Genomic DNA, 24000 nt, shown 5'->3' with positions numbered 1-24000 from the left:
TTTCCCTATATAATCGGGTTCAACACAAGTCCCCACTCTCTTTTCTTTTACTCTCTCTTTCTCTTTGTTTTTTTTTTGGCCAGTCCTGGGGCTTGGACTCAGGGCCTGAGCACTGTCCCTGGCTTCTTCTTGCTCGAGGCTAGCGCTCTACCACAGCGCCACTTCTGGCCATTTTCTGTATATGTGGTGCTGGGGAATCAAACCCAGGGCCTCATGTATACGAGGCAAGCACTCTTTGCCACTAGGCCATATCCCCAGCCCCTCTCTCTTTCTCTTCTTCCTTCCCCTCTGCCTCCCCATGCCTCCATCTTGTGTGGGCTGCAGTTTGCTTCCCCCTCAATAAACTCTTCTCTGCCTGAACCATGTGGTGGGTTTCCTTTCCTATGAACCTTACACTGAGTAGCTGGGATTATATGCTGACTGACACCCAGTTTCTGATACAAGAAATAACATGGAATTTCAGATACTTTTTTTTTTTTTCGATCGTTCCTGGGGCTTGAACTCAGGACCTGGGTGCTGTCTCTGAGTTCTTTTGCTCAAGGCTAGCATTCTACCACTTTGAGCCACAGTACCCCCTCTGGTATTTAAGTAGTTAATTCGAAATAAGAGTCTCACAGGGACTTTTCTGCCCGGGCTGGCTTTGAACCACAATCTTCAGTTCTTAGACTCCTGAGTAGCTAGGATTATAGGCATGAGCCAGTGGCGCCTGGCTCAGAGACTTTTAAATGACTCTTTTTATGCATACTCAGTTTCCTTCTCTTTGAGGTTGGCATGGTGATATTAATAATAGACCTAACTATTTCCAAGAAAATAAAAGATTTTATTGGCACATTAGTTGTAGAAAAGGGCTTCATTTTGAAATTTCCATATATGCATGTTTTTTTTTAATCATATTAAACCTCAATCTCTATTAGTCTTTCTTCTCATCAACATTTCCCTCCTTTATAAAATGTGATTTTTTTTTTCTGGTCATGGAGCTTGAATTCTTCAGCTCAAGGCTAGCACTCTACCACTTGAGTCACAGCGCTACTCCTTGAAATATGATTTTAATGAGTTTCATTATACTATTTTCATACAGGTATATAATAAACATATAGAAAAGTCACCACTCAACAACAAAGAGAAAATCAAATCTACCAAGAATTCACTGTAATTGAATCAAAGTAAGCCATTTAAGCAACTATCTTTTGGTTAAGAGATAACTTCATGCTTGCACAATTCAAACTTCTAAAACAGGACCTATTTGAGTTGGGGGCGGGGGCTTCAGTGTATTTATTTTATTCTACCTTCTGAGCTCCAAAAAGTTGTAGAAGGGGCTAGGAATATGGCCTAGTGGTAGAGTGCTTGCCTTGCATGCATGAAGCCCTGGGTTCGATTCCTCAGCACCACATACATAGAAAAAGCCAGAAGGGGTGCTGTGGCTCAAGTGGTAGAGTGCTAGCCTTGAGCAAAAAGAAGCCAGGGACAGTACTCAGGCCCTGAGTTCAAGCCCCAGGACTGGCAAAAAAAAAAAAGTTGTAAAAGGCAGTTCCAATTTAACATGTCCATCTATGTGTCCAGTGCTTCTTGATCAGTCACCCTTCTATCATTCTCCCTCTTGAGGTGTTTTTTATTAAAAAAAAAAAAAAGAAAAGAAAACCAAAACTCTCTGGTTGCTATTTCTTGAGGGTTTTTTGAAGGCCTAAAATGATTTAAAACATTAAAAGTTAACTTTTAAAACTCAGTTGAGCTGGGCGATGGTGGCTCACACTTCTACTGCTAGCTACTCAGGAGGTTGAGATCTGAGAGTCAAGGTTTGAAGCCAGCCTGTGGAAGGAAAGTCCATGAGACCCTATTTTCAATTAACCACCAAAAAGCCAGAAGTAGAGCTGTGGCTGAAGTGGAAAGAGTGCTAGTCTTGAGCATAAAAACTCAGGGGCAGCACCCAGGCCCAGAGTTCAAGTCCCAAGACTGGCATGCATGTGTGCATGCGCACACACACACACACACACACACACACACACACACACGAAGTGAGAGAAGGAGGGGTGGGTTGGGAGGGATGGGTGAGAATGTTGAAAGGGGTGACATTGATCAAGATGCACTGTATTCATAAATTGCCTTATTAAATGGCAGTTCTTTTGTACAACTACTTAAAGGTAATAAAAAATTAAATATGTGGACCAAGAAAATAAAAAGTCCTTCCCAAAGCAACAATATATATTTAGCTTTAACTTATAACAGCTGATAGTGACAAAACTGTAAAAGGGGGTCACTTATATGTTAAATGGGGGAAAAGTACGTTCAAAAAATACATCTTGAGGACTGGGACTATATGGCCTATAGTGGCAAGAGTGCTTGCCTCATATACATGAAGCCCTAGGTTGGATTCCTCAGCACCACATGTATAGAAAAGGCCAGAAGTGACGCTGTGGCTCAAGTTGGCAGAGTGCTAGCCTTGAGCAAAAAGAAGCCAGGGACAGTGCTCTGGGCCTGAGTTCAAGCCCCAGTACTGGCAAAAAAAAAAGATCTTGAATACTATGTATTAATATATAAGATGAGTACCAGTGGCTCATGTCTGTAATCCTAGCTACTCATAAGGCTGAGATCTAACTATCAAAGTATGAAACCAGCTCAGGCAAACAAATCTATGTGACTTATCTCCAAATAACCAGCAATGAGGTGAAAGTGGAGGTATGGCCCAAGTGACAGAGAGCCAGCTGAGAAAAAAAAAAAAAAAAGTAAGCAGGAGGGTGAGGCCCTGAGTTCAAGTTCTAGTGCTGGTGCACACAAAAAAGTTTAATAGCCTCAAATAAAAAACAAAGCCCAAAAAGTTGAGGATCAAAAGTTTTCTCCTATGATAGGCTTAATGGATGTCCTTGTTTACAGGGAATATCTCCCACAGGGGTGGCAAAATGCTTTTAATAAGAGATTCCAACTTCAGACACTATCCTGACACACCATAACACAAGGAAAGACATGGAGAAGACCCACTCTGTGTGTGTGTGTGTGTGTGTGTGTGTGTGTGTGTGTGTGTGTGCGCGCTAGTCCCAGGGCTTGAATTCAGGGCTTGGGTGCTCCACCATTCTTTTTGGTGGGGGGAGGGGATCAGTTATGAGGCCTGAACTCTGGGCCTGGACTCTGTCTGTGAGCTCTTTTGCTCAAGACTAGAGCTCTACCACTTTGAACCACAGTGCCATTTCCAGTTTTCTAGTGTTTAACTGGATATGAAAGTCTCATGGACTTTCCTGCCTGTGCTGGCTTTGAACCGTGATTCTCAGATCTCAGCTTCCCAAATAGCTAGTATTGCAGGTGTGAGCCACCAACACCCAGCTTCTGAGCTTCTTTTTGCTCAAGGCTAGCACTCTACCACAGAACCATAACTCCACTATTAGCTTCTTTAATTTTATTTTTTGGTGGTTAGAGATAAGAATCTCACATACTTTTCCTGCCTAAGCTGTCCTGAGTAGCTGACTGTAGGCTAGGACTCACATTTTAAAAGGGTTATTTAAAAGAAGTACAGTGACAAATATACAACAGACACAATATGTGGCTACAAGCACACCCCTCCCTGCATTCACCACTGTGTATATGCCAACCTTGACATGACAAAGTCTACCTAAAACAAGTAGCATTTCAAACACTTCATCGGCTACCATCTTGGATGCAACAGTAAACATAAAACTTGCCTTGTTTATGCCCGACTCAGAAAACTCAGATTTGGAAACAATCCTTATTTGGTTGCTGGCTGCATAAACAGGGAATTGAAACCAAATTGTAACTAGATACTCTAACCATTCAGGAAGCCCCTTAGCTTAAAGGGCCTCTTAGATTCCAAGTGATCAAAAAGCACAAGAATAAAAGACACTTGTAATTGAACAGTTAATGTGGGCATAGACAAACTAATTATAGTATGTCAGGAAATCTGAGAACTGTCATTTTGGGGTATTTTTTTTTTTTTTTGCCAGTCCTAGGGCTTGGACTCAGGGCCTGAGCACTGTCCCTGGCTTCTTCTTGCTCAGGGCTGGCACTCTGCCACTGGAGCCACAGTGCCATTTCTGGCCATTTTTTTCTTCTTCTGTATATGTGGTGCTGGGAAATTGAACCCAGGGCTCCATGTATACAAGGCAAGCACTCTTGCCACTAGGCCATATCCCAGCCCCTTTTGAGTAATTTTTAAAATTTAATTTTGGCTGGTACTGGGAGCCTGAACTCAGGTCTTCATGCTCGTACAAGACTTGTGCTCTACTATTTGAGCCAACTTCCCCCTCTCTTTTTTTTGGGGGGGGGGGGGGGAAGTGACAGTTGTGGGGCTTGAATCAGGGCCTGGATGCTGTCCCTGAGTGTGTAGGTGTCTGTGTGTGTGTGAGTGTGTGTGTGTGTGTGATGTGCTCCTGGGACTTGAACTCAGGGCCTAGGTGATGTCTCTGAGATTTTTTTTGTTCAAGACTAGCAATCTACCACTTTAGCCACAGCTCTACTCCATCTTTTGTCTAGCTAAGTGACTTTCCTGCCCAGGCTAGCTTTCAATGAAGTTCTTTTCTCAGCCTCCTGAGTAGTTAGGATTACAGGTGTCCCCAGCTCCCTTCTGTCTTTGTGCTGGCAACTGGAGATAAGACTCTCATGAACTTTCCAGCCATGAATGGCATTCAACCTAAATCCTCAGATCTCAGGCTCTTGAGTAACTAGGATTACATGATAGTCATGAGCACAGGAACCCAACTTAGTTGTTTTTAAAAGAATGTTTTTAAAGCATGTATTTACCTGATGAAGAAAATGTCAAAACAGAAATGTCCCATCAGAAGCTCTTTGAAGCTGCAGTGCTGGAAAGCGAGGTGCTTGGTCTACCACACTTACCACTCCTTTCTGATGCCAAACTGGCTCAGGCTCTCCTGGTATGAAGGTTCTACCTCTCCACTCCAGATCTCTGACTCACCCACTCAACATGCAGTCAGAGCTGTCTTACCATCAGCATTTGCAAATCTGAACCCCTCAGCTCCTAATGTTCTCTCCAAGCTGCTCTCTGAACAGTTTTCTCTACCTCAGCTAGCAGCAGGCAACTCCACCATTCTTAGGCCCAGTCCCCTAGAAGCACTGAATATCTGGCCTTCTCTCACTCTACAACTTCTGCACCATTCTGCAACTTCTCTATCAGAAACTTCTGTTGGCCCTCCCTTCAAAGTATACCCAGAAAGCCCCTCCACCTGTTCTCCTTGCTCCTGCTCTTACCCCAACATAGCTTGTATTTTCAACCAAGGCCTAGAGAGATCCTTTAAAACTTGATCAGATCCTGTGCTCAAAATTCTATAGAAGACAGGTGCCAGTGGCTCATGCCTGTAATACTAGTTACTCAGGAGGCTGAAATCTGAGGACTGTAGTTCAAAGGCAGTTTGGGCAGAAAACTACATGACAGTTTTATCTCTAGGTAAGCACCTAAAAACCAGAAGTAGAACTGTAACACAAGTGGTAGAGAACTAGCATGGAGCACAAAAAGCTCAGGGCCAACACCCAGGCCTGGAGTTCAAGCCCTAGGAATGGCACCAAAAACAAACAAACAAACAAAAACCAAACACATCAGATTCTGTACTCAAAATTCTGCAGTGGTAGCCAGGTGCCTATGGCTCATATGTCTGTAATTTTAGCTATTCCAGAGACTAAGATCTGAGGATCAAGGTTCAAAGCCAGCTCAGGCAGGAAACTTTGTAAGATCCTTATCTCCTTATAGCCAGAAGTAGAACTGTGGCTCAAGTGCTAGAGCACTAACCTTGGATGAAAAGCTAAGGGGCAGTGCAGAGGCCATGAACTCAAGCCTCCAGACTAGCGTGTGCACATGGGCACACACACATTGTACAGTGGTTCCACATTTCACTCACAGCAAAGCCTCAACTCTTTGCAGTTTTGCAGACACTACACGATCTGGCTGTCTCTATGGCCACTGTACCTTGCTGGCTCCTTGCTGCGCCCTACCTCAGAGCCTTAGAACTAGCTGCTGTCTCCTAGTAGAATAATCACCTGCTAGGAGGTAGAGATCTCCAAATCACTGCCCACTAATTGCTTTACCTTGTTTAATTCTTGGCTTTAATTGCACTGTATCAATACAAACACTCCATTACCCAACTACACAGTCCTGTTCATTTTCCTCAACCCAGCACCTCCGAACACACTGCATTATCCTGGGCAGAATGTGAGCTCCAGAAAGGCAGGGATCTTTGTTCTCAAGAACAACAGGACCACCTCTTGCCAAGGAGCAGGAACACAGTGATCTGGATGCATGGCTCAAGTGGTAGAGTGCCTACCAACCTAGCTAGTGTGAAGCCTAGTATCAACCCCCAGCATCATAAACAAGCAAACAAAAAAAGAGACAAGGTAACTATAGTCTTAGTTTCTTTCATAAAATGTTTTCTAAATTCCAATAACAACAAAATGTATACTTATAGTTGACTTAGTTCTCACTCTATATTAAATTTCAAATATTCCTCTCTTTTTTTTTTTTTTTTTTGTCAGTTGTGGGGCTTGAACTCGGCCTGGGTTGTCCCTGAGATTTTTTTGTGCTTAAACCTAGTTCTCTACCCTCTTTGAGCCACAGTGTCATTTCCATTTTTTAAGTGGTTAATTGGAGATAAGAATCTCAAGGGGACTTCTCTGTCTGGGCTGGCTTCAAACCATGGTCCTCAGATCTCAGCCTCCCAAGTAGGATAACAGGCATGAGCCACTGGCACCTGGCCATTTCCATTTTTAATCTAAGATCTTTAACATTCAAGTGTATTTTTATACAAGTACAAAATATTAAGAAGAGAAAAAAGTAAAAAAGCACATACCCAAATAATTTTATTCCCAGAAAGCAAGTTTGTAAACATCTGAATTGTGAAACCATCCACATGTTTGTAGCAGCAAAATAAATAAGAGCTCTAGCAACTATTTTACTTTATTATAATCTGTGATTTTGTTTATATTTTCTACATTAACTAAAATGTATGACAGTCTGCCAGTATTCTAGATTCATTGCCCAATAATGACCTAAAATTAAGGAGTGCTGTGCTGCTGGATAAAGCAAATGATTTGATTTTTTTTATTTCTTTTTTACAATTATCATTTACATTATTGTTATTGTAAGGGTGATGTACAGAGAGAGTACAATTACATGAGTCATACAGTGTCATCTGTTCCCTCACTCACTATCTCCCAGGGCCTCCCTCCCATCTCCACCCACATTGTATAGTTCACTTTTATCAGTGTCGGGTGAGTTCCACTGCTGTATTTTTTTCACCCTTGTTTCCTTGAGTTCCATGACCTCTCCACCATCCTCTTCAAAGACATACACAGGAATATACCATAGAGAGACAGAATCATAAAAAATAAACTTAAAAAAAGTTTTTAAAAAGAGAGAACTCATTGATTTGGCATGGGTGTTTCTTTGTTTGTTTGGCCAGTCCTAGGCCTTGGACTCAGGGCCTGAGCATTGTCCCTGGCTTCTTTTTGCTCAAGGCTAGCACTCTGCCACTTGAACCACACCACAGCATCACTTCTGGCCATTTTCTATATATGTGGTGCTGAGGAGTCGAACCTAGGGCTTCATGTATATGAGGCAAGCACTCTTGCCACTAGGCTATATTCCCAGCCCCTTAGCATGTAGTTTTTTAGTTTAAAAGCAATGTGAACTCAAAAAGGTTTGAAGCTGGGCTTAGTAGTAGTACAGTCCTGTAATCCCAGTATCTAGGAAGTGGTGCTAAAATTGCAAATTTAAGGCCAGCATAGGCTCTCAAGAGAAGGAGGAGGAGGAAGAAGAGGAGGAAGAGGAAGAGGAAGAGGAGGAGGAGGAAGAGGAGGAGGAGGAAGAGGAGGAGGAGGAGGAGGAGGAGGAGGAGGAGGAGGAGGAGGGGGGGGGGGGCTCCTGGGATAATGCAGAATGGTAAGAGGTACTAGAGGTAGAAGAAGATGAATGGTACCATACAGCTGTGTAATCGCATGTTCATTATTGATGTGATATAATTAGAGGCAAGATTTAAAGAAGGTGAAGCAATTGTTAAGGTCCCAAAGGTGATAGATACATATAAAAAGTATAAAAGGTGCCAGGAATCCGTGGCCCACACCTGCAATCATAGCTACTGAGGAGGCTGAGATTTGAGGATCATGGTTTAAAACAGTTCTGGTAGGAAAGTTGGTGAGACGCTCCATTAACCACCAAAAAGCTGGGAGTAGAGCTGTGGCTCAAGTGGTAGACTGCTAGCTTTGAGCACAAAAGCTCAGTTCTAGGCCCTTACTTCAAGCCCCAGGACTGGCACCAAAAAAAAAAATTTTGAAAAGAGTATACAACAATGCATATTATGTAATTAAAATTATAGAGCCTTGCAGGGCACTGTTAGCTCATATCTATAATCCTAGTTACTCAGGAGCCTGAGATCTGAGGATTGAGATTTGAAGCCAGACTGGACAAAAAAAGTCCATGAGTCTCTTACCTCCAATTAACCAGCAAATGCCAGACTAGAGGTGTGGGCCTACTGGTAGAGCATCAGTCGTAATCAAACTAAGCAAGAGCAAGAAGCCCTGAGTTAAAGCTCCAATACACATACAGACAGTCTGTCTCTGTCTCTTTCTCTCTGTCTTTCTCTCTCTCTCTCTCACACACACACACTATATATTTATGTCTGAAAAGATAAATATTCAGAAACAATGATCAAGCCAGCAAATAGTTCCAGCTATTTAACTTGTAACTTGCAACAGTTCCAGCTGCTAAAGTTACAAATTAGAAGTAGGTTTGGGCAACATAATGAAACCTGTTTTAAAAACATCACACACACACACACACACACACACACACACACACACACACACACACACACACACACACACACACACACACCCTCAGCTGGGCTTCTGTAACCATGGTGTTCTAATTGACACCATTTCCAGTTCATGGGCTGTTATACTTCACAATTGTTCCCAACACCTGTTTCTTGCCCCTTTCCAATGCCCCTCTTTATGACTATGAAATATAACCATGCAGAAGAGACTGGATCACAGAATACCCTGTATTGCATTGTGCCAGTGACTCACAACTGCAATCCTAGCTACTAGTGAGGCTGAGATCTGAAGATTACAGTTCGAAGACAGCCAAGGCAGAAAAGACTATGAGAATCTTATCTCCAATTAACCAGCAAAAAAGATGGAAGGGAAGGAGATGTGGCTCAAGTGGTAGAGGGCCAGCCTTGAGCAGAAAAGAAAGAAGAATATGAGGCCCTGAGTTCAAGCCTCAGTACTGGCACAAAATCTAACAACTACAACCTGCCACAGACATCAAAGAATTTTCTTTCCACAGCTGGAATATGTGCTAATCATTTGCAATAGGGGACACTGTAATAGAATCAGTAAGTGACAGGTACCAGGTCACCCAGCTCAAGGAAATAGCCATCCAGTAAGAAGAGTAAAATGTCCTTCAGTCACAATTCTGCAGTGTACAGCATTTTCTGGATCATATTTTCCTGGAACACAGCCATACTTGTTCATGTACCTACTGGGTATGATGTTTTTGAGAACACTAGTAGATTACTTACAATGTGACCCTTTATAGAAAAGGTTTTATAGACCTTGAGCTAAACAAGACCATCAACTGTGAATTAATTAGTGTCATAATTTTCTTATCTTGGCTTGGGCTCCAACTACCTACATATTCTTAGGCAGGTAATTTTAAAAAATAATCAGGAGGTTGAGATATGAAGATTGCAGTTCAAAACCAGCCCAGGCAAGATAGTCTATGAGACTTTTTTTTCCTATGACACTCTTATCTCCAATTATCCACCCACCTCTCACCCCAAATCTGGAAGTAGAGCTGTGGCTCAAGTGGTAGAACACCAGCATTGAGCAAAAAAAAGCTCAGGGACAGCACTCAGGCCCAGAGTTCAAGGCCGGGAACCCCTCCCACCCACCCCCAAACAAAACAAAACAAAACAACAACCTGGTTTTCTCAGCATAGTAATGCAAATGACCTCAGCTTTAATGGTCTGGGATGTATTTAGTAAATTAATAGTGTTAAAGGGTATAATTTTAGTTTCTTAAGGTTCTGAACTCGGCCTCCCTTCTGAATAGGTTTAGTCAAAACTATCTTCCCAGATTGAACGGGTTAGCCATGTTCTAAAAGCATACTTGCTGGGCAGTTATTCTCCTGTAAAACTTAAAAACAAAAACAAAAAAAGGAAACTGCAATACCTGCACTGCACCCCACAATGTGTCAGTCAGGATTGCTGGGAGGTGGAACCCAGACATCAGAGTATTTAATAGCTCTCAGCAAGAGCCTGGTGTCAGCGGCTTACACCTATAATCCTAACTTGCTCTGGAGGCCAAGGTGGGTCAATCATAGTTGAAGGTAGCCCAGGACAGGAAAGTCTGTGAGACTTTTAATGTCCAATTAACCAGCAAAAGCCAGAAGTGGAGCTGTGGTTCAAGCACCAACCTGAAGCAAAAAGCTCAGGCTCCAAGTCCAAGACCCAGAACTGGCACTAGGGGGTGGAGGGAGGCTTTCAGTAGATACCAGTGGGCATCTACAACCAAGAGTGAAATCCTCTACTGGTGTTATAATTGACTTGAATGGAATCAGAAATTATAGTAAAGCCATAGAAAACGAATATCAGGACTCTGAGCATTTATGCTGAAATTCATGCAAAACTAAAATGCAGATAACCTGCCATTTGAATTCCTGACATTTTAATGGAAATTCCTGATAATACCCATGGAGTAAACTGGTATATGTAAGTAAAGAACCATCTTGAGTTCTGGGAGCCATTCTAGCAAATCACTGCATCTTAGGGAGGAATTCACTGGAACCTCTATGTTGGTCAGAATTATGGGATGTCCAAGATATGATGGCATCATCATCAAAATGTGGGCAGGTTTTTGGAACTGGGCATTTAACTTGTGAGGTCTGAGGTTAATCCCTACTCTCATAAAAGAAGGGAAGGAATTAAATCATAGGATATCTGGGAGGTGAATGGAGGGAGAATTGTAGGATTGTTTGAGGAAACCCTCACAAATTTTGTGTCAGAATTCCTCTATATCTAGAAAGAGAATGTGGGGCTTCCTCTGAAAAATATCTAAGAAAAGCCATCAGTTAGAAGCCTCAGTCATTGAAAATGAGTAGAAGCCAGGCGCCAGTGGCTCATATCTATAATCCTAGTACTCAGAAGGCTGAGATCTGATGATCTCAGTTCAGAGCTAGTGTGGGCAGACAAATCCTAGATGCTTATCTCCCATTATCTAGCAAGTAGCTGAAAGTGGAGGTGCAGTTCAAGTAGTAGAGCATGAACCTTGGGTAGAAAAAGCCAAGTGAGAGTGGGCAGCCCTGAGTTCAAGCCCCAGTACGATCACAAAAAGAAAAACAAAGAGAAAAAAGATAAACAAGATTGAAGAACTTGCATTCGAAGCATGATTACCAAGGCTATATGGTAATCAGAAAGTATGATCCTGGGGGTGAGGGGGTGGCTCACTGGGGGACTCTGGGCGCATATACATGATCACCTATGCATACACACACAAAAAGTAGTGAATGAATAGAACATGGAAGGCCCTGCAACACAAAGAGTGACTTCTGTAACAATGAAAGTAATGTTTTTATTAGCTTCCTAAGTGGGAATGAAATCAAAACAGATAGAAGAAAGTATCTTGAAGGGCAAAAGTTAAGGTTTTTGTTTTTTTTCCTCTCTCCAAGACCTATTGCCAACTCACTTATTCAAGACATCTGGTTTATAAATTAAGTCAAATATTGGCATTTCCTCTTCACTTTGCCTAGTGCCAAACTATTTTCCATTTATTCACAACAAATTGATCTGCATGCCCAGAAAGAAGAAAAGCAAACTGGCTAATGTTTTATGAGTTTTAATGAGGCTGCTGTTAAAATCAATTACAAATGGTTTTGACCAGGCTGGGGACTGAACTCAGGGCCTTGTGCTTGTTAGGCAGGAATTTACCACCTGAGCTACACATCCCTAGCCCTTCTTTTTGAGGAGGGTCTCATTTTATACATAGGGTAGCCTGGGCTTCAATCCTCTTAATTGTATTTCCCTGTGTCACTGGAAATGACAGGCCACCACACCCAGCCACTGTGCTTCCCCTGTAGTTGGGATAACAGGTGTGTGCCACTGCACCCTAACTATTAGCTGAGGTGGAATCTTGCAAATCATTTTTCCCTCCAGGCTAGCTCCAAACAGTGATTCCCCATCTCTGCTTCCCAAGTAGCTAGAATTACAGGCTTAGCTCCAATCATAATTTAATTATAATCAGTTCAAATCACAAGTAAACAAAAATGCAATACTGCTTCTCTGTAGGAGAAAGTACATCCTCATAAGCAAAGCTTTTCTGACGCTGTTGATTTTCATTCTTTATACACTTGCTTTTCTGGTTAAATTTTCTGAACTTGATCTCCTGAGGCTTGATTCTCAGCAGCTACAAACCATCCTAGCCTGTCATTGTTTCTATAAACTAATTTCTGTGAACTTATTTCTGATTTCCACTTAGTTCACTGGCATCCAGTGCTTGGTTTTACAGTCACTCACTCCCCTCCTTAACTTCTTGTTTGTCTCACTATGTGTCCCAGGTTCGCTCTAAACTTGCTACATTAGTCCAGGCTGGCTTCCAACCGCTGATTCTCTGGCTTCCTTCCCTTGACTTTAACTCAGAGCCTAATGAAGTGCTAGACTTTGAAGTCAGGCCCCACTTTACCACATGAACCCCACCTTACCACGTGAACCCCACTTTACCACGTGAACCTGAGATAAGCAGGCCCTGTGAGCAGACCCAGGACAAGCCCATTAAGGGCCCAGTCGGTCTAGAACTCTAACCGCTGAGAATGCTTAACTCTGACCACCCCTAGAATGCCTCGAACCCTGAGCCAATCAGATTTGTACCCGTGTCCTAATCTTGCTTGCTTGAACACCTGATTGTTGTAACTTTGTTTTTTGCCTTTATAAGCCCTGTGTAATCGTAGCTCGAGGCTCCCTCCTAACCTCTGCCTTGTCGGTGGGTAGGACAGGCCCAAGTTGCAGCTCGCTTAAATAAAGCCTTGCCTTGCTTTTGCATTTCGGAATGTCTGAGTCTCAGTGGTCTTCTTGGTGGTGGTCTCATGACTTGGCACAACACTAACTCTCCCCATTAGCCTTTTTCACTCAAGGCTAGCTTTCTTCCACTTGAGCCACATCTCCACATTACCTTTTTGGTAGTCAACTAGAGATAAGACACTCATTGACTTTGTTGCCTGGGTTGGCTTTGAGTCGTGATCCTTGGATCTCAGGCTCCTCAGTGGCTAGGATTACAGGTGCGAGCCATGAGTGCACAGCTACATTTTTTTCTTTGTATGCCAGTAACTGAGGTGTCTTGAACTCGGTGCTTTACATTCTTGCCTGACTTTTTGGCTCATGGCTAGTGCTCTACCATCTGCATCATATCTCTACTTTGGCTTTTTGCTGGTTGATTGGAGATGTGAATCTCACTGACTTTTTGGCCAGGGCTGACTTCTAACCTCCATCCTCACACAGCCTCCTGAGTAGCTAGGATTACAGGCATGACCACCAGTGCCTGACTTTATTTACGTTTTAAACTTACATTGAGCATTTATGCTGATCATGAATAAAATCAGCCTTACCAAGTAGGAAAAGACCCTGGGGGCCATCAAGTTTCCCCCAAAAAACTACTACTTCAAATGCACCAATACAATACTACAGTCATGGCCTCCAACTCAGCCAGACTGCTGATGAAAAAAGCCAGACTGTTTACCCAAGAAGAGCAGCCTCCCTTCCCCCCCGCCCCACAGGAGAAAACTGGGTGGATTAGTAAAGTTAGAAGTTGGAAGGTCAAACATTTGGCATGATAATTTATTCTTTGTAACTGTGGGAAAGTCCTTAACTTCCCTAGAGAAATGTTTTTACTGTTTTAAGTGACATTGGTTAGGCATAAGCCACAGGTAGATAGATGTAGTCCTCATCTCTTATTTATTTCTTGGATGTGTGTGTCTATGTCTGTGTGTGAGAGAGAGAGTTCTAGAGCTTGAACTCAGGACCTGGGTGCACTGTTTTTGAGCTTTTTTGCTCAAGGCTAGTGCTCTACATATTGAGACACAGCTCCACTTCTGGCTGTGTGTGTGTGTGTGTGTGTGTATGTGTGTGTGTGTGTGTGTGTGTGTGATTAATTGAACATAAGAATCTCACAGGGGCTGGGAATATGGCCTAGTGGTAAAGCGCTTGCCTCATATACATGAAGCCCCAGGTTCGATTCCTCAGCACCACATATATAGAAAAAGCCAGAACTGGCACTGTGACTCAAGTGGTACAGTGCTAGCCTTGAGCAAAAAGAAGCCAGAGACAGTGCTCAGGCCCTGAGTTCAAGTTCTAGGACTGGCAAAAAAAACAAAAAAACAAAGAGCAGAAACAAAGAATCTCACAAACTTTTCTGCCTGGGCTGGCTTTGAACCACAATCCTCAAATCTCAGCCTCTTCAGTAGTTAGGATTACTGGTGTGAGCCACCAGCACCCAGCTATTTCTTGGAAAATTTTAAAGACACATCTGCCCAGGCAATGGTACAACATGCTTATTAACACAGCACTTGGGCAGCTGAGCCTGGAAAATCTGAAGTTTGAGGCTAGCCTGGGATACATAAGAAACAAAAAGTGTACCAAAAGCTAGGTGCCAGTGACTCAAGCCTGTAATCTTAGCTACCCAGGAGACTGAGACTGATGATGACAATTCAAAGCCAGTGTAGGTAGAAAAGTCTGTGACATTCTTATAGGTTAACCAACAAAAATTAGGAAGTAAAAGTATGGCTCAAGTTAAAGAGCTTCAGCCTTAAAAGAAAAAGCCAAGTGGGCTGGGAGTATGGCCTAGTGGCAAGAGTGCTTGCCTTGTATACATGAAGCCCTGGGTTCGATTCCCCAGCACCACATATATAGAAAACGGCCAAAGTGGCGCTGTGGCTCAAGTGGCAGAGTGCTAGCCTTGAGCAAAAAGAAGCCAGGGACAGTGCTCAGGCCAAGTCCAAGCCCCAGGACTGGCAAAAAAAAAAAAAAAAAAAAAAGACCCGGGACCAGTAAAAAACAAACAACAAATAGTACCAATACGCACCCATGTGCATGCGCACGCACACACCCACACCCACCAAGAACCACCACCAAAACTCATGTGACAAATAAGATTCCTCTCTTCAAAGGGTTTGGTGACAAGTCTATTCCAACTCTTGCTATTTTGATATTCTTTTGTTTAAGTAAATGTCAATATAAATTCCATTTTATCAATCGTTCAATATTTAACATCTTCCAAAGCTTGTGTTTGCTTTCCCTACTTCCTGCTGTGAAAACAGACCAGCAGCCTTCAGTTTTGTGCCTGGCTAGATTTTAGACCACAAACACAATGATACTATGTGTTAAAATTTTAACTGTAGGGAATTGTTTCTGTCGTGCAAAACTTAAAAAGCATATACTGTATCTAAAGTATTTATTATTTCCAATATTTTTTCTAGCTGAGAGGAGGAAGGAAAAAAACAAGCCAGTTCTTCAAAGATAAAACCACTTTTTAATTCTGACCTTTAAGATGATTTCAGTCACATTTGTCTATGACTAATATGGGGTTGCCCCTATAAAAAGTAAAATGTTTTAACTATGATATTCATTCAAGACTGTAAACAAATGTATTAATCCCTCACTCCAACTCCTTCTATAGACTTCAAGCCCAGTAGGGGAAGGAAAAAAGAAACAAAACTCTTTAGCTAGGCACTGATGGATCATGCCTGTAATCCTAGCTACTCAGGAGGGTGAGATCTAGAATCGAGGTTCAAAGCCAGCCCAGGCAGCAAAGTCAACGAGACTCTTATTTCCAATTACCCAAAAAGCCAGAAGTGAAGTTGTGACTCAAGTGGTAGAGGGTCTGCCTTGAGTGGAAGAGGAAAGCAAGAGCTCGAGGCCTGGAATTCAAACACATACACACAAAACCCTTTAGTTTGCAAAAGGATTGTTTACCATTAAACATCAATTAATCTGATGTGCATGTCTTTCTTCACAGCCATGCACCCCTAATGTGGTAGTTGTTCCTATCTTCCCCATTTCTGTGTATATATTCTTCATTTGTTTATATCGGCTGGACAGTCTTCTTGTGATAAACATACTCATTAGTGTCACCTTTCTTGAGGAAATTGTCTCCAATTAATTCATCAGCATCAGCTTTTCTCCAAAGTTGTACTTTGTACCTCAACTATGATGTTTGTCATTGAAGTCATTGCCTTCAGATGTGGATGGGGAAGGCAGAATTAACTGTCGTTGAAGAGAGGGGCACACTGCTTAAGGAGTCACTCAAGTGAATGCAGTTACATTTCCTTTTTTTTTTTTTTTTGAGTGTCTGTCCTGGGCCTTGAACTCAGGACCTAGATGCTGTCCCTGAGCTTCTGTGCTCTACCAACTGAACCACAGCTCCACTCCCAACTTTTTGCTGATTAACTGGAAATAAGAGTCTCATGGACTTTCCTGCCTGAGCTGCCTTTGAACCACAATCCTCAGATTTGTGTTTTGAGTTGCTAGGATTACAGGCATGAGCTACCAACACCCAGCTGTATTTGCTGTGTTTTCTTTTGCTGTAGCTAACTCATCAAGAGCTATAGAAAACATCTTCTTGAGTTGAGCATAGTAGTGTACACTTGGTAGCTCTAGGTAAATGGGAAGCCAAACCAAGAATTAAACACCAGTCTAGGCAACATAACAAGATGTGTCTCAAAGAAGAAAATGAGGAAAAGTGGGGCTAGGAATATGGCCTAGTGGCAAGAGTGCTTGCCTCGTATACATGAAGCTCTGGGTTCGATTCCCCAGCACCACATATACAGAAAATGGCCAGAAGTGGCGCTGTGGCTCAAGTGGCAGAGTGCTAGCCTTGAGCAAGAAGTCAGGGACAGTGCTCAGGCCCTGAGTCCAAGGCCCAGACACAAAAAAAAGAAAGAAAGAAAATGAGGAAAAGTATACTTTGTGTGATGTTTATTTTTTTTATCACCAGTTTCCTATTTTAAGGATTTTTTTTTTTTTTTGGCCAGTCCTGGGGCTTGGACTCAGGGCCTGAGCACTGTCCCTGTCTTCTTGCTCAAGGCTAGCACTCTGCCACTTGAGCCACAGCGCCACTTCTGGCCATTTTCTGTATATGTGGTGCTGGAGAATCGAACCCAGGGCCTCATGTATACGAGGCAAGCACTCTTGCCACTAGGCCATATCCCCAGCCCTAGTTTGCTATTTTATGCTATAAACTCACAACTCTTGTGGAAAGAAATCAATGAAAGTATTGGGCAATAAAAATAGAGAAAAACATGATACTCCATATAAACTGGTTGTAATTCTGCCAGTTCAACCATCATTAGGGGCTTCCATTTACCAAATCACAAAATAACTGTCTTCAAGCATTATATATTTCCTTTACTATAGTAACAGAGCTCATTCTACTAAGAAGCCATGTGATTTAGCCATGTACTGCCATTGCCATTCTGATGAAGCATATTACTATACTGCTAATAACAGTGCATAGAGTTCAATGTTGGATATACCTGTTGAAATGAAGGACAATTTCCAATTAGCCACACAAATTTGGATGGAAAGATTATGAAATAAGGACACAAATAACTCTCATACTTTCTACTTTCTCTAATAAATTTTGTGTGTGTGTGTGTGTGTGTGTGTGTGTGTGTGTGTGTGTGTGTGTGTCTACCAGTACTGGGACTTGAATTCAGAGCTTCACACTCTCTCTTTCTTTTTTTTTCGATGAAGCCTTTTTTTTCGATCATGGGGCTTGAACTGCATCATACTCTCCCTGAGCTCTTCAGGGCAAGGCTAGTGCTCTAACACTTGAGCCACAATGCCACTTCCAGTTTTCTGGTGGTTAATTGGAGGAGAGTCTCACAGACTTTCCTGCCCCAGCTGGTTTTGAACTGCAATCCTCACATCTCAGCCTCCTGAGTAGTTAGGATTACAGGCATGAGCCACCAGTGCCTGACTACCCTCACTTTTTTTTTTTTTTTGCCCATCCTGGGGCTTGAACTCAGGCCCAAGCACAGTCCCTGGCTTCATTTTTTGCTCCAGGCTGGCACTCTACCCCTTGAGCCTCAGCACCACTTCTGGCTTTTTTCTATATATGTTGTGCTGAGGAATCGAACCTACGGCTTCATATATGCGAGGCAAGCACTCTACCACTAGGCCATATTCCCAGCCCTAGCCTCACACTCTTACTTGGTATTTTTCACTCAAGGCTAGCACTCTAGCACTTGAGCCATACCTCCATTCTACCAGTAGAGTATCAGCTGCACTTCTGGTTTTTTGCTGATTAAGAGATGAGAGTCACTCAGATTTGTCTGCTCAGGCTAGTTTTGAACCAGGATCCTCAGATCTCAGCCTCCTGAGCAGCTAGGACTGTAAATGTGAGCCTGACTTCAGGCTAAGTTTTCATAACTTCCATGTACATATAGAATGACCAACTTCATGTCTAACACTACACCCTCCTCAGTAAACATTTCTGCAGCCTCCTCTAGCATACTGAGGGGATAAGTCAGAGAATGCAGTGTAAACCAGCCTAAAGAGATTTGAAGGAATCTTTCAACCAATATGAACTAGAAGAAAAGTGGAGAGATGGATAGGTCTACAGACACCAAAGAAAAGGCTGTTTATTTTTTTAAATGAAGCAATTCAACTTTTTCCTGGATTGTTGGAGTAGCCTTTTATCTTCTCTTGACCTTCTAAAGTATATTTTGGTATCTACAGGAAATTAAGTTTCATCCTTTGTTACTGTTGTTTTGTATTGATCCCAGGGCTTGGACTCTGGGCCTGGGCACTGTCTCTGAGCATTTTTGTTCAAGGCTAGCACTCCACTAGACACAGCTCCATTTATGGCTTTTTTTTTTTTTTGATAGTTAACTGGAAATCAGACTTTCCTCCCAGGTTGGCTTCAAACTGCAGTCGTCCAGATCGCAGCATGCGGAGTAGCAACACTGGTGTAAGCCACTAGCATGTCTTAAGTTAAACCTTAACCCTACATTGTAATTTAAGTGACATGTAGGTTTGGATGGACACAAAATTACTATATTACTAAAGAACTGAACAATACTTCCCACTGATTCGTTCATTACACTCTATCCTATTATGCTTCTTATATGAAAAGATCTTGCTTATGAGCATATGCTTAAATTTACAAAGGAAGGTTTTTTTTTGTGTGTGTGTTTTTTTTTTGCCAGTCCTGGGCCTTGGACTCAGGGCCTGAGCACTGTCCCTGGCTTCTTCCAGCTCAAGGCTAGCACTCTGCCACCTGAGCCACAGCGCCCCTTCTGGCCGCTTTCCATATATGTGGTGCTGGGGAATCGAACTGAGAGCTTCATGAGTAGGAGGCAAGTGCTCTTGCCACTAGGCCATATCCCCAGCCCCCAAAGGAAGTTTTTTAATGATTAAAAAGGACAAGGGCTGGGAATATGACTTAGCGGTAGAGTGCTTGCCTTGCATACATGATTCCTCAGCACCACATACACAGAAAAGCTGGAAGTGGCACTGTGGCTCAAGTGGTAAAGTGTTAGTCTTGAGCAAAAAGAAGCCAGGGTCAGTGCTCAGGCCCGAGTCCAAGCCGCAGGACTGGCAAAAAAAGAAAAGAAAAGAAAGAAAGGACAAAGTGATTGGGCACCAGTGACTCATTCCTAGAATCTAGCCACTTAGGAGGTTGAGATCTGAGGTTTGTGGTTTAAAGCCAGCCCAGGAAGAAAATCCTTGTGATATTCATTTCCAATTAACCTGCAAAAAAGCCAGAAGTGGAGATGTGGCTCAAGTAGTAGAGTTCCTGCCTTGAGTAGAAATAGTCAAGTGAAAGCTTGAGGCCCTAAATTCAGCCTTAATTACACACACACACACACACACACACACACACACACACACACACACACCAAATAATATAAAAATTTTCTATGACTTAATTGCAACAAAATTACTCACCAATGTGGGCAGAAGTGTTACATTGCTGTCCTTTTCAGTTTGAACTTTCTAAAAAGAACTCATAGAGCCTACATTATTGCAATGGTCATTCTGTACAGTGTGTTGTCCCTGAAAGCAGAAAGCTGGCCACCAGATTCTCTATGTTGATTGGCCTTCACTCCCAGCCTGGACATCTTTCAGTTCTAACAGTAGTACTGTCTCTAACTAACAGCTTCTCTGGGAAGGGAACATGATTTTCTCCAACCCCTGTTTGCAAAATGCAAAGAGAAAGGACAGGAGCTATTTCAGAATAGCAGAACTTCACTGATAGAGAAAATACTTCCCTTTTGCTGTATTTCTTCTTCTTTTTTATTTTTTTTCAATTGCATTTAGTATGGCAGTGAACCATGGAAAGATTATAAGAATCTTGAACTTCACCCAAACCCTAGGAAGGAATCTAGCTTCTGGCTGGGTGGTGACAAAGCAAGAGCAGGCTAGGACCAGACCATTCTTGCCTTCAGCAAGTCTAGAACCTGGGAACAAAGTGAGCCAGGGCAGTAAGGCTGCAGGAGGGGCTCAGCTCTCCTGTTTCGACATTGGGACTGACCCCACCCAGAGACATCACACCACACATGTCCTGTTGGCCAAGGAAGGAAAGAGAGACATCACAGTGAGAGGGTCTTGGTAACTAAGGTTTGCTGGGTCAGTTTCAGACATTGTGAATGTCTGCGTGGACAGCCTACAGGGAGATTTACCTCCATTCAGAAACAAGAAGAAACAGCTAAATGCAATGGACCCATTTCAATTTCTAAAAAATATTTTTAGCAAATACTTCCTGTCACATGATTGTAATTGCATCCCACAGTGGAATTTCATTTCTGTTTAACTCAATTCTTATTAATTAGCTCTCTTAAATATTGATAACATTAAAACAAAATCCATACCTATCTCAACATTGTTACTTTATTCAGGAAAATAAGAACTGCTTACTTTCCTGAACTTTTTTGCCCAAAAAAACAAGACTGGGATGGGGAAGGGTCAGAATTTTTTGTTGGTATTGTTTATTTTAGCAAAACAACAGTCCACTACTAGAAAATTAGTGGCAAGCAAACATTTCTTAACTTTGTTCAGCAGGAACAGATGGAAAAGAGAAATGTTTGCGTTCTCAGTGGCTGCATTTTCAAATATCACAAATGTTACTTATATCCTTTTGGCTCTTTTAAAAAAAAAATCAATCAGACAAACTTGCATTGTGTTAAGCCAGAGGAAGTCTCCTAGAAAAGCTAGAAGCCAGAAGTCATTCCTATTTTAGTCTTGAAGGTGAAAGGCACAAGGAGAGATTTATTCTTAACTTTAAAGTAAAACCAAGCTATTGTCACTTGTGTCCTCAGGATGCAGCAAGCCTCACGCTCTGCAAATAATGTAAGATTAGCCAGAAAATGAAACCACTTACCTTCATCAGTGGATATGACTACACACACACTGAAAACCAGCCTTCTCTGGCTTAGTGAGAAAGCATCTGCCTTTACCCAGTTCAAGTTCATGTGATCAAAGCCTCCATCCGGGCTTTACAGCCAAAGAGATGACTGGAGATCACAGGCGATCAGCCAGGAGCTCTGGTCAGTGCAGTATGTGTGGACTTCAGTGAATTCTTAGCCCTTGCAAATACAAAGACAACCCCGTGCACACTATGCCACACCTCCTCAGAGGATGGGCTGCTGCTGTGTCCTCAAGAGACTACATCTATGAACATGGAGAGATGTCTATTTTTTGCAGCAAAACAAACAACAATGGATACCCATGGACCCATTGAGTGCACTAGAAATACAGCTGGGAACAGGATGGTTTATAAACTGACTAATGCGTGAGCTATTTGTAATCCTCTAAAAAAAAAAAAAATCTAACATGAAAATAGTTTACTTCCCCTTTAACTGGATGCCTGCCTGGACAAAAGATGTCACGAGTCTCAAGCTTAAGAACTAACATCTCAGTTCCAATGACCTCGAATAGTATTTGGCCACTTCTGATTTTCCTTTTTACCATAATTCATTGATTATGGAGAATAAACAGGGCAGGATGAATAAATGCCATACATCAACTGTCTAAGGAAACCAGCTAGTGTGTGTGTGCGTACACACACACACACACACACACACACACACACACGCCACACACGCCAGTCCTGGAACTTGCATTTTCCCTAAGCATTTTCACTCAAGGCTAGCACTCTACCATTTGAGCCACAGCTCTACTTCCAGTTTGTTGTTTTTTTTGGCCAGTCCTGGGGCTTGAACTCAGGGCCTGAGTACTGTCCCTGGCTTCTTTTTGCTCAAGGATAGCACTCTACTACTTGAGCCACAGCGCTACTTCTGGCTTTTTCTATATATGTGGTATTAAGGAACTGAACCCAGGGCTTCTTCATATATGCAAGGCAAGCACTCTACTGGTAGGCCACATTCCCAGCCCCTACTTCTGGCTTTTCTGATGGTTAAAGATAAGAGTCCTGCCCAGGCTGGCTTCAAACTGCAATCCTCAGATCTCAGCCTTCTGAATAGCTAAGAGCCACCAGCACCTGGCAGAAACCAAGCTTTTACATAGTATTTTAGGATATGAACTGGTAAGATATTTATTTCTTACTGTATTAACTTGTAAAGTGGCTTATAAGGTCATTATAATTCCACATAATTAGATCAGCACTTTACATTTTTCTAAGAGTCCTGAACAATGAGGAAATGTCAGAATTAAAATATTAATAAAATCACAGAGATGACCACAGACAGGAGAATGAGAGCTCTGCAGACCCCTTCCTTCATCATCAGAGGGCCCAACACAGTATCTCACAGTCTAGGGTACACCAGAGTCACCCAGATGATTGTTCAGGCACCTGGGGGTGGAATAGCTGGGTCCTGTCTCCAAATTCATATCCAATGAGTATGCTGTGGGCTACACAATGCACTTCTAACAGGCTCCCAAGAGACGTAAAAATCAGAATGTTCCTTGTCACTAAAAATGCCCAGATGTCTATGCTTCTGAGAGTAATGTTTAAATTAAAGCCTCAGGTTTGGTATTCAAATTCTTTTTCTTTCTTTCTTCCTTCCTTTCTCGCTTTTTATTCTTTCTCTTTTCTTTTCTTTCTATAGCTAACATTTACTTTGGGCTGGAGTTATGTTAGTTGTCATTAAACCTTCACTGTGAAATAATGTTAAGTTATTACTAGCACTTTACCTCTTGAGCTACAGCTCCATTTAGTTTAGCTCGTTTTGTAGTTAACTGGAGATAAGAGTCTTACAGACATTTCTGCCCAGACTGGCTTCAAATCATGATCCTCAGATCTCAGCCTCATGAGTAGCTCGGATTACAGGCATGAACCACCAGCACCTGGCCAGTTATTACTATCTTATAGGAAAAAACAACAAGTTAAGGCAAAAAGTGGTACATTGTTTTTAATAGATGAGAGCTAGAAAACCAAAATACAGTGTTAAAATGAAACAGGAACTCAGGTTAGAGCTCAGTAGTAAACCATGTGTGTTTAGCATACCTGAAGCTCTAGGTTTGAGCTGCAACACATACACATACACATACACACACACACACACACACACACACACACACACAAAACCCACAAATATAACATTCAATTGCCTTCAAGTGAATAATGTGCGATTATATGTAGCAACTATCACAAACAAAAAGTAATTTCTAGAGCCAGGTGCCAGTGGGGTCATGCCTGTATGCCTAGCTACTCAGGAAGCTGAGATTGGAAAGATCACAATTCAATGCCAGCCTGGGTAGAAAAATCCATGAGATTCTGTCTTCCAAAATAACAAGCAAAAAGACAGCCTGGAGTTATGGCTCAAGTTGTAAAGCACACTAGCCAGACAAGCTGAGCAAGCACAAGGCCCTGAATTTAAATCCTACTCCCAACTAAATAAACAAACAGACAAACAACATCGAAGCTGCTCAACACTGGCCTCAGATGTTTCTTATGTAAAACAACACTTAGAGCAACCACAACTCCTAGGTACTTACCCAAGTAAAATGAACACTGACCCACAAAAACCTGAACCTGAGTGTT

At 42.3% G+C, this 24000-nt stretch overlaps 1 protein-coding gene across 4 annotated transcripts in view; it reads right to left on the bottom strand.

Moving 5' to 3' along the window:
* Positions 1-24000, bottom strand: part of Fgd4 (FYVE, RhoGEF and PH domain containing 4) — a 194132-nt gene that overhangs the window by 72738 nt on the left and 97394 nt on the right. The window contains exon 1 of one of the 4 annotated variants that reach the window (XM_048367096.1): positions 21379-22078. The exons of the other annotated variants lie outside the window; for them this stretch is intronic. Coding sequence (XP_048223053.1) covers positions 21379-21469 — 91 coding nt within the window. The 5' untranslated portion in view covers positions 21470-22078. Of the gene's footprint in view, positions 1-21378; positions 22079-24000 lie in introns of those variants that run through there. 4 annotated transcript variants of the gene reach the window in all.

The sequence above is a fragment of the Perognathus longimembris genome, chromosome 1, assembly GCF_023159225.1.
Source record: "Perognathus longimembris pacificus isolate PPM17 chromosome 1, ASM2315922v1, whole genome shotgun sequence".
NCBI lineage: Eukaryota > Metazoa > Chordata > Mammalia > Rodentia > Heteromyidae > Perognathus > Perognathus longimembris.
Note: the sequence above shows the minus strand (reverse complement) of the source record. Positions and strands in the feature narration are given on the sequence as shown.